The following is a 10928-nucleotide window of genomic DNA, read 5'->3' on the forward strand; positions in this document are numbered from 1 at the left end:
AACCGGCTGACGACGGACGGGGGGTAGTTTGGTAAACTTGGCCACAGGCTTGTGTTTTTTTTGGCACTGTCTGTCCTTCAGATTCCAGTTAAGATCGGGAGCGACCACGAGCGGCGGTCAATTAGGGTTCGTGACGGATTTACAGGCGATCCGAAGGGTGGTTCGAGGGTTTTGATCTCGCAATTAAGGTATGTAAGCTCGGATTTGGAGTCGCTAAATGGTGGGAGATAACCATTTTTGGAGCTTGTTTTCATCTTTTGATCCTGTAACTTCTGGCCCAGATGCCTCCTCGGTCAGCGAAGAAGACGGCGGGGCCGAGAAAGACAGCAGCTAGGACGCCCAGGGCGACGTCAAAGGCTCAGACCGAGGCCGAGGTTGTGGAGGAACCCGTCGAGGCGGAACAGGTCCCGGAACCCATCGTGGTGGTGAAGGAGGAGGTTAAGGCCAAGGAGATCGCCGTCAGGGACAAGCAATTCGACCTCAATTCCAGCGAGATTGGGCTTGATTCTGTGGAGGCTGAATGTAAGGGATCCCATCTTTTCAGGCATCGGTTTTGCTTTTGTTTGCTTCTAGAACTTTTGAAAATTTCTTTATTGTCAAACCTTGTTACTTTATCTTGATAAATTATTTGGTTGTTTTGGTTCAATGTTGTTCTCAATTTTATCTAGAAACTGTCTTTTTCTGAGTCATTTGGTGCCTAGTCTATTCATCAACCATTTTCGAGTTCATTTTAGAGATTTGCAGGCCTAATCTCGAAATCCTTGAACTCGAATTTGCTGATAATCCACTTTATCTTCCTTTCTACATGTTATTCTAGCTCCTTGAATCAGCTATGCTGATTTTGGTTTTTTTTTCCCTTCCATTTCGAAGTACTATTTTTTATTTTCATGTCATACAGTTGCACTGCATTTCAAATATATTATTCAGTTGCTCTCAATCATTTTAATTATTTCACTATCATTTCCTTTTATATTGATATGCCCACTAATATATGATTCAGTATCACTGGATACTGATATATGATAAATATAGCAGAGCGGTTTATTGTATTGCAAAATTTCCTAATACTTTGTCAACCAAATACTTGAAATACTGTCAGTGGTTTCTGTTTATTGAGAAGTGTTTGCTTACTTACATTATGATCATTGGCATTTGGACAACCTACATAAATGTGTATGGATCCTACCTAAATGCAAAGGATTCTAACGTGTAGATGAATCTGAAGAAGCTTCATTTTCTCTTTTCCAGATGAAGAGGTTGTAAAGGTGGGTTACCTGGAAGAAGATAATGGTGAAAGATTAGAGTTAGAGGACAATGAGGCAGAGTATGAACATGATGAGGATGCTGCTGTCGATTATGATGAGAAGTATGTTGAGAATGAAGTACAAGAAGATTATATTGATGAAGGAGAGGGTGATGTGATTGAAGAGGATGAAATTGATATGGTTGATGAAGAAATTGTGGATGATAGGGATCACTTAGAGGTTGAAGAAGACGAAAATGTTGAGGGAGAGCACAGGATTAATGCTGAAGAAGAAGAACAGCATAAAGTAGTTGAAGAACATAGAAAGCGGAAGGAGTTTGAAATATTTGTTGGTGGCCTAGATAAAGATGCTAACGAAGATGATCTCAAGAAAGTTTTTTCTCAAGTGGGTGAGATCACAGAGGTTCGGCTAATGATGAACCCTGTAACGATGAAGAACAAAGGGTTTGCATTCTTGCGGTTTGCAACCATGGAGCAGGCAAAACGTGCTGTATCGGAGCTCAAGTCTCCTGTGGTTTGTGTTCTTTTGCTTTTAACTATATTTTGTTATTCTTTTTCCTTATGGAATTAGTTCATTTATAGGTGCGTGGTAAGCAGTGTGGAGTTGCTCCAAGTCAAGACAGTGATACATTGTTTGTGGGTAATATTTGCAAGTCTTGGACCAAGGAACATGTAACATTCTCTACCATGTTATTTTTTGTGTTTTTTTCCTAATGTTTTTCTGCTTTCTGTTAAATTGACATTTTATCTGGTCCTTTTATGCAGTTTAAGGAAAAACTTAAAAGCTATGGAGTTGAGAATGTAGAAGATGTTACCCTTGTTGAGGATACAAATAATGCAGGAATGAATCGTGGTTTTGCCTTCCTGGAGTTCTCATCGCGCACTGAAGCGATGGATGCTTACAAGTTCTTGCAGAAGAGAGATGTAGTGTTTGGTGTAGATAGGACTGCTAAGATTGCATTTGCAGATTCTTTCATTGATCCAGATGATGAAATTATGGCCCAGGTATGATTTGGTTGTGTAGCACAACCACTGTACTTGTAGTGGTTCTTTTTACCAGCTTCAAATACAGGTGATTGAGATTTGAAGCCTTTCTTTGAGTTCAATAGCTTATTTTTTAACCTAAATTTCTTACATAGCTCTTACCTCTTCGAATCCTGGAATGCTGAAATTTAAGTTATATTTTCTTAATTTTTTTGATTGAACTACCAGGTTAGAACTGTTTTCATTGATGGCCTGCCTGCTATGTGGGATGAAGACCGGGTAAGGAATTGCCTCAAGAAATATGGTGTAATTGAGAAAGTTGAGCTTGCTCGAAATATGCCTGCTGCCAAAAGGAATGATTTTGGATTTGTTACTTTTGACACTCATGATAATGCTGTTGCATGTGCTGATGGTATTAACAATACCAATCTTGGGGAAGGTCAGAACAAGGTCAAAATTAGGGCTAGATTGTCCAGGCCACATCAACGAGGAAGAGTGAAACGTAGTCTTCATGGAAGTTTCAAGTCTAGTCGGGATTTTCCTCGAAGTGGCCATGTATCATATCACCAGCCTCCACTTACTAGGTTTTCAAGTTATGCCTATAGACCTGTTGGTGCTCGTGGTGTGCCAAGTGGCAGTCGCAGTATGAAGAAACCTCTTGGATACAGGGATAGACACCCTGAGATGATAGTGGCAGAGAGGGTAAGGCGTTTGCCACCACCAGAGAGGTCCTACCAGAGAAGGCTGCCTGCACCAGGTAGTTTTCTTGCCCCCTCTTAGTTTATATGCTTTTATGAATGCTTTCTTAGGCTTCTCAATCAACTGCTTATTGTTTTGGTTAGTTGATCCATATCCAAGGATTAGTAACAGGAGGGACTATGGGCGACGTGATGACCTACCACCTCCTAGAAGCCGAGCTGTTCCAGAATATGGTTCCCGAGTGCCTATCGAGAGAGTCCCATCTTATAAAGATGATTACTCCTTTCAAGAGTCTGGTTATTCTGAATTGCCACCGCGTAGTGCCTCTCGCCCCAGTGACAGGAGGGTGTACATTGATGAGGAGTATGAGCGGAAACTTGATCGTCCTCTCCCTACATATCGAGAAGGGCGTGGCCGGGATTATGTTTCAGTTTCTGGATCAAAACGTCCTTACTCAGAAATGGTCAGTATTGACTTGCATGCTTATGCTTTCTTTTATTTCTATCTAATTTCCCCCACTTTGCCTTTTTGTTATCCAGGATGATCCTCGTTATGCTGATGTAAGTATACGTCAATCAAGGGCTCGTTTGGATTATTCTGTTAGTGGTAGCGGAGCTCAGTATGGACATGCTTATAGTGATAGGTTTGGTTTGTAATTTCTTGTTGTATGTAGATTACTTTTGCTATTCCATTAATTAATGTGCTTTCCATATACTTCTTTCTAATCTGGTTAGGATTGGCCAAGAGCATGTTGGATATGGTAGCACCCGGGGTTCCCTTTCTGGTCATGATAGCTTGTACGGGACTCGTCAGGGAATTACTTATGCTCGGGGTATGTAAATTAGTTTCAATTTCTTACTGAATGACTATCTTGTGGTTGATAATAATCGCATGTTCTTTTATCCTCGTAGGTTCAACTAGCAGCAGTGCAGGTGGAGCATACTCATCAAGCTTCAGTGGTGGCTATTTGTCACGTGGATCTGATGTAAATGCTTTCTCATACTTTCATTTTCTGATTGCTATATTGTAATTTGCATATGTTGTTTCTGCAGGGTGGCGGTGGCTCAGCTTCATCATCTTTCATGCCTGGGCGTAGTTTGAGTAGCCGTGGATATGCTGGCAGCGGTGGATCTGGTTCATACTATTAAGGTGCTCAATCTTTTGCTTGCTTGTTGCTATTGCTTGGTTTTTGGCTTTTTGCTGTCTTTACTCGTGATAAAAGTTCCCCATAGTTATGTTAATCCTTTAGGAACTTTTCTGGCTTGAATATTACATTTTTTTAAAGCACCACTTGGTTTTGTGTTCGGTGATCACGTATAGATTTGTCTTCATGGAACAGATCTGACAGTAAAGAAGGCTGGTGTAGGCTGTGGATTGTAGGAAGCTTCCGATGGTTGTCTGCATGCTAAAAAAGATGGCTAATACTGAGCACCTTAGCCTTTTTCCCTGTGTGTTTTTTTTTTCTGTGAGAGAACTTGGTGAAATCAAATTAAGAAGCAGCAATCTGTACGGTGTGGTCAGGCCCCTTATTTCAACTTGAACCTTTAATTAGTGTTATTCATTGTAAGGGAATTTAATCTGCTGAGTGAGAATATGGAACATCAAGAAACTTATGATGTGGTATGTATGAAGCATGTTGTTTTCACTGCTTTGAGACAGTTGGATGGAGAAAGGTTTTAGCAGTTATGTTATAATTGAGCAGTGTTAAGTGGTATGCTAAAATTGAGGTGCTTCTATATGCTTCAGTTTGGATTAAGGCATTTGAGATTAAGCACCTTGAAGCATATCATTCATAATCATTGTTTGAAGGAAATCCTGGTTATCAGTTACACTTGGGGATTTGGTAAAGAAGGCTTCCGAATTTGTTGGATTTGGGCCTTGAGATTCTGTTTTACTCTTTTTGCATTCTTGGATTGGCAAGATGCCCTTTAATGCATTACTTCCTTAACTGATCTCGGAATATGACAGAATCAGAATATTTTTACAATGATGTTGGCATGCAATGTTGTGATGATTCTTATATTAAGGATCTAACTTTTTACTAGTCAAAAGAGCACATCTAAGATTTGTAGGTTGCCTAGATATATCTACTTCATAGTTATGAAGTAGCGCTATATGTTCCCATGATATTGTTTTGGATCTGTACAGTCTTCTACACACTCACGGAATGCAAGTCTCATAATATTGGTATTCTTATTTGTTAGAATATGCATTTTGCTGCAAATTTTTTTGAATTAGTTGACACTTCAGAATTGGAGATATATCATGTCTGATGTGGCATCAAGGGAGATTAACTGCCACCCTAATATTTACATATTCTGATCTTGTTTGGACAAGTCATTTACTTGATATTACTAGAAGATATAGCACTGTAACTAGGATATATTGAGATCATTCACATACAGCTGTGGACTTTATTGCGTCAACTGGTTCTAAGAATGACCAGATTGGAGCCTGGTGAATGGAATATTGTTTTGCTAAATAAGTGATTTACTCCAACAAATCTACATTGATATGGTTATCAAGTTAATTACTTTAATAGTTTGTTGCTATTGAGGAAAGATAAAGGGATTGATGGGGAGAAGGTTTGTGGAAAAAAATCGTTGTAATTCTCCCACAATGTTTTCTCTGATTCCATGGTTGTATCTTACCATTTATTCTGTTCTGTTGATAGAAGCAGATTTATCAAGGAAATGAATTGGTTCTGATTGAATTAGTTGTATGACATAAGTTTTCAGACTTTTGCAATTAGTTGAGAGATAGATGTGGAGTTTTAAATAAGAAATAGTTGTTTGATGTTGGATATCATATGTACCTAAATATGACAATAGAGCAACTATAGATATTGAAAGGTTGAACTGAACTTTAGCCGTAGTGCTTCACACCAACATATATGCTATACATTTTTTATGTCAATGAGATAATCCAGTTCCTATTACAATGCAAAATATTGTGATTTCTGTCTCAGTGATCTTCCTCTTTTTTTTCCTATAAATTTATCGTTTTATTTTTTAAAATTATTATCTCTTTTTTTAAGCATTATTTATTTAATTGACCAGATGCAGAATATTGGCAGGTTGAACTTAACAATCAGTTATGATCTAAACCCAAATGTAGCATCTCATAGTTGTCATAACTTTTTCTTTGACATTGAGATAATCCACTTGCAATTTCGACACAAACATTTCTGATTTTTTTTGATAATCTACCTTTTAATTCTTCTGCAAAACTTCATCTTTAGGTTATGTAAATTATTCACTAACTCCCTGCTTAACTGATTTTGCAAATTTACTCTGATATTAAAGGATGTGTTCTCACTGTGGTCTTGATTTTGAGTATGTTTAGTTGATAATGTCTTACACTTATGTAGAAGTTAAAAGCCATCCATCCCATCATTTATTTGTTAGAGATAGTAGTCTATATATATTTGTCTTCAGTTAGCTACTAAATACATTGAAGATATTGGATTTCTTCTGATAGCATTTGTATAATATGCCATTAGAACCTTGATGAGACTCATTTGTTGCCATTTTGTAAAAATGAACCAGGTGATTATTTGACTTCCTACTTAAATTCGGGATTATTGTTAAATCTGGCATAAACTTTTGTAGGTTTAGCCAATAAACAGTTTTAACAAATTTATGCTTATACTGCAAACTTCATGACAGATATAGCACACTACATAATGTTGTTGATTATTTTAGATTAATAAACATATTTAGTATATGACTTATTTGATTGCATATGAATAAATAAATTTAAATTAAAGAAACTAATATATTAATATTTATTGTCTCTAAGTTCACGTAAAGATGTTATATAATGTGTGTTATTAATGGACATCTTTACAATATATTTTAAACAGAAAAAATATTGTAATAGATGATTTTTTTTTAACTATACTGCTGAAATAAGTCATACCAATTTGTAGTGTGTGTGTATATATACGGAAAAGATATGCTAGGCGCCGGCGTGCCCAGTGCATCTTTAGTTTTTTTTAAAAAAAATTGTAGCTCCCAGTATGCCAAGTTTAGGAGTTGGGTTATTTTTTTAAGCATAAAAGAATTTTCAAAATGAAAAAAAAAATTTAGGTCCTCATAGGGTGTGGCATATCAAATCCTTATATATATATATATATATATATATAGAGAGAGAGAGAGAGAGAGAGAGAGAGAGAGAGAGAGAGAGAGAGAGAGTTGGCAAAAAGTTGACTGTGCTTGCCCTTAGCGTCCCCGTCAATCCATCCCAAGGCTAATACGGAGAAAGTAAATCACGGGTGGCTACTACCTCTTGGAATAGTGACTAGCGCATGAGAGAGCCATTTACTTCGGATGTGCTGACATTGAAACCTCATATCTCAAGTTGGCAACACCTCATGCACTAGTCATTAGATTGTCCTGTGGGTGGGAGGGAGAGGGTGAGGGAGAGGGAGAAAGCGAGAGAATATGCGGTGTTGAATGATAATGTGCTAGGTTTGTTGTACTGTTGAAAGTATGTGCATAGTTTTGTTAAAATTGATTTTGTTGTCATATCTGAGTAATATCAGTTTAGTGGCCTCGTTTTGTTAGTAATCACAACTCAAGCACACCTACTGTCAAGTGAGTCTCATAACAGTTAAATTTATGTGTATGACTTAGGTTAAATGATTCGGATATGATTACAGCTATTGCTTGATCCTACCTTATTGTTGGTGATGGTTTCTTCTGAACGTCGTGTAGGATTTACTTCATGAGTGATATCACCTAAAAATAGAGGAAACATCTGCCAATACGTGAAACTAGATATTCTGGTTATCATATTAAGCTCTTTGTGCTGTATCATGTAACATGAAAGTTCATGTATATTTTTTTCAAACATTCCCAATCATTCTGGTGGTGTTAGGAATTTTGTTTAACTAGTTGGAAAAAATACTTATTAGCAATCCAATTAGTTGGTTAGGTTTCAGCACCAAATTAAGCTTGGTAATACTGTTTGTATATGCTTTGAAGGTTTTAGCAAGGAAATGGGCATAAAAAGTCTTTTGATAAGATTAAATAGTTAGCAGTAATCTTAAGTTGGGTGCATGGTGCCAATTTTTTTTTAAAAATAGTTAGCAGTAATCATTTAAAGGAGAGTATGCACTTATTTTCATTTCAAATTTCCACTCGTATTTAGACCGCTTATTTCAGTTGATATTATATTCTCATATTGATATTTGCGATGAGAATTCTTACGGGGAGCGGTCATGGTGGGAAGATGCCGGGAAGGAGAGACCAACACACCTCTCTTTAAACAAGGTAGAATTTTTTTTCATGTTTGTTTGTGCTTCACTGTAATAATCATTGACCTAATAATATTAAAGAACTCGATATGTTATGTTCTTCACCTTGTAGATTATATTTTTCAGTCTTGTGTTCATATAAGTGAATCTAAGATAGCATCTTAGTCATAGCTGGGTTTTTAATATTAAAATTGCTAAGATTGAGTTGTTATCCGTGACTTATTGCTTGTCGAGATTGAGTTGTTTGTAGTGAGATTGTCGCTTGAGGAAAGTAGTCAGTCATGTCCGATATGTGGTGGCACTGTCTCTGAGGCCGATTGAACTTGGGAATTGGAAGGATGTTCACAAAGTTAAAAATTTAATTGTATATCCTTGCCAACTAAATCATTCGAAATCAATTCTTAATTATAAAAGAGATGATTATTTATGGTTTTTTTGACACAATTAATTTTACTTTTTGATCTTTTCATCTTAAATGTGTATTCATCCTTCTAATATACTCTGACGATTATGACCTTAACATTTATTTAAACAATGGAGTTTTGCTCAAGCTAAGGATCAACTCAGACGTTATCTAACGTGTTAGAAAGAAAAAAAAAGGTTAAATTATTGAATTACGTAATCAAAGTTATTGAATATTAAGTAAGTTTTAAAATTATTAAATTACATATCTAATGTTGCTTTTCTCCTTTGCATTTGCTCATGTTTATCCGAATTGATCGTTATAGTAGAACAATCACTTTCGATTTGATTGTTATATTTTTTTCTATCCATTAAAAAAAAATTGATTTATATTTAAAAATTTATTGCTCTTATGTATGAAAATTTATTATATCCATGTTTTTAAACATTATTTTCATATATTATATTGAGATCAATAAAAATTTAAATAATTTTTTTTTTGAAAATCTTAATTTATATTTAAAAAAATTATTGTTTGTAATATGACATAAGAAAATATGAGAATTAGACTATTATAAAAACTTAATTTCATATCATTCTAAATTTTTAGGCCTATTATTTAATTTTGATTAAAATTTGTTAATGAATTTAGAGAATTTGAATGGTATGGAATCATATTTTATGTCTTCATTTAATTTTTATGATTATATTTCATATGTCAATAATAAGAGTAATAATTTTTTTAATATGAATTAAATTTTTTAATCGATTATTACATTGAGCAATCGATACGGAAGGGTTTAGTAATTTTAAAATTTATCTAATTTGGATATTTAATAATTTTAACTATGTGGTTCAGATAGAAAAAAAGTATCATGGTGGTAAAAATGATTAATACGTTTGTCTCTGATATCCTCGTCAACCCGTTCCAAGGTCACGGACGACTATTAGTCTTTGGAATAGTGATTAGCATATAAGGGAGATATTTATCTTGATTTTATCGAGATTTGAACCTCAGATTTCATGATGACAATATCTCATGCGCTAGTTATTAGACCCATCCGAGGGGATTAGAAAAAAAAATATCCATGCAATTTGTAGATGTAAACTAAATGTATTGATGAGTGATTATTGTAGTAAAAAAAATATAGAATTCGTCATCTTAATTGCTCCTTACCGTCGGCCTCATAGATACTAATGACTGAGGAGTGATTACGATGAATAACTGTGTGACAAATGACATTAATTTATTGATAAATTCTTGATAATTTTTTTTTTCTGAATCACTAGTTGTCTATCTAATTCATTTCTACTTTGGTCAGTAAAATTATTTTATAGGATTAAATTAATCACTTTTAGTATTAGCCGATTTGAACATTTGAATGTCTGAATTAATATATAATTTATTGATGAATTTAGAGAATTTGAAATGATGACATTAGGTTTTTTTTCAGTCAAATATAATTTACACATGTTATATTTAGATTAATTGTCCGAAAAATTTGATTTGCATTTAAAGAATTATTGTTCTCAATATGACGTATGAAAATGATATTTGAGGATATGAATATAATAAAAAAAAATTAGAAGAACATATGTAACTTAATTTTTTTTATCATTTTAAACTCTCTAGATTGGCATCTGTTCGTTTAATTCTCATGAGTATATATATATATATAAAATTTTTTAAACACAAATTAATCTAACTAAATGTAATAACTGTGACAAATGCCATATTAATTTATTGTCAAATTCTTGATCAATTTTTTTCCGAATCACTCTGATGTGATGTTGGTCATCTATTAGATTCATTTCTACTTTTTTTTAGATTTATTTTTTAGTCTGATAAAAAAATTTTATAGGGTCGGTTTGAAAAAAGTTAAATATCTGAATTAATATAAAAAAAACAATATATCTTGATTTGAAGCAAAATATAATAATATTCATTTCAAATAATTTAGTATCATCAATTCCCTAGCTAAATAAAGATAGCTAAATTATTGGGGATATTTTTACCCTAATACCGCCGTGTTTATGGAAGGTAAATTACACACAACAATGCTGATTAACGTAGTTGATAATCTAATTTTAAATGTCATTTAAAATAATTCCAAATATATTAAACTAAATGAAATCTTGATCAGATATGCTCTCCCGCTGAGAATGTGATTGCTCGCGTTATATATTTATTATGTGGGGACGGTTAACGAACTTACCATCATTCCCGCCCGCTTCGTTCTCCCGTTGCATCCCGTTCTCCTCCTATTTCGGTCACCGTCTCACGGTCGGTGACCACATCTCACTCCACTTAATTATCAA

The 10928-nt window shown here is 34.6% G+C and overlaps 1 protein-coding gene across 4 annotated transcripts; it reads left to right on the plus strand.

Annotated features, from left to right (window-relative positions):
* The first annotated feature begins 28 nt into the window (after positions 1 to 28).
* On the plus strand, positions 29 to 8311 carry LOC122005973 (heterogeneous nuclear ribonucleoprotein Q-like). 4 transcript variants are annotated; one of them, XM_042561248.1, is made up of 12 exons: positions 29 to 188; positions 282 to 522; positions 1249 to 1778; positions 1847 to 1936; positions 2030 to 2269; positions 2477 to 3005; positions 3091 to 3410; positions 3487 to 3590; positions 3682 to 3779; positions 3859 to 3932; positions 4000 to 4096; positions 8116 to 8311. In XM_042561248.1, exons 2-11 carry the CDS (start codon positions 282 to 284, stop codon positions 4093 to 4095), a joined length of 2322 nt encoding a protein of 773 aa, XP_042417182.1. In that variant the 5' UTR covers positions 29 to 188; the 3' UTR covers position 4096; positions 8116 to 8311. The 4 variants fall into 4 exon arrangements, with proteins under 4 accessions (XP_042417182.1, XP_042417184.1, XP_042417183.1 ...); XM_042561250.1 differs by having other exon boundaries at positions 8152 to 8311; XM_042561249.1 differs by having other exon boundaries at positions 8163 to 8311.
* Positions 8312 to 10928: the final 2617 nt, after the last annotated feature.

The sequence above is a fragment of the Zingiber officinale genome, chromosome 7B (genome assembly GCF_018446385.1).
Source record: "Zingiber officinale cultivar Zhangliang chromosome 7B, Zo_v1.1, whole genome shotgun sequence".
Taxonomy (NCBI): domain Eukaryota; kingdom Viridiplantae; phylum Streptophyta; class Magnoliopsida; order Zingiberales; family Zingiberaceae; genus Zingiber; species Zingiber officinale.

Excerpts from the sequence above, each read along its gene's own strand:
- LOC122005973 (XM_042561248.1), top strand. The coding sequence starts at position 282 with ATGCCTCCTCGGTCAGCGAAGAAGACGGCGGGGCCGAGAAAGACAGCA. Across the intron at positions 1,937-2,029 it reads AGTCTTGGACCAAGGAACAT|TTTAAGGAAAAACTTAAAAG; the intron begins GTAACATTCTCT and ends CCTTTTATGCAG. Across the intron at positions 3,411-3,486 it reads AACGTCCTTACTCAGAAATG|GATGATCCTCGTTATGCTGA; the intron begins GTCAGTATTGAC and ends TTTGTTATCCAG.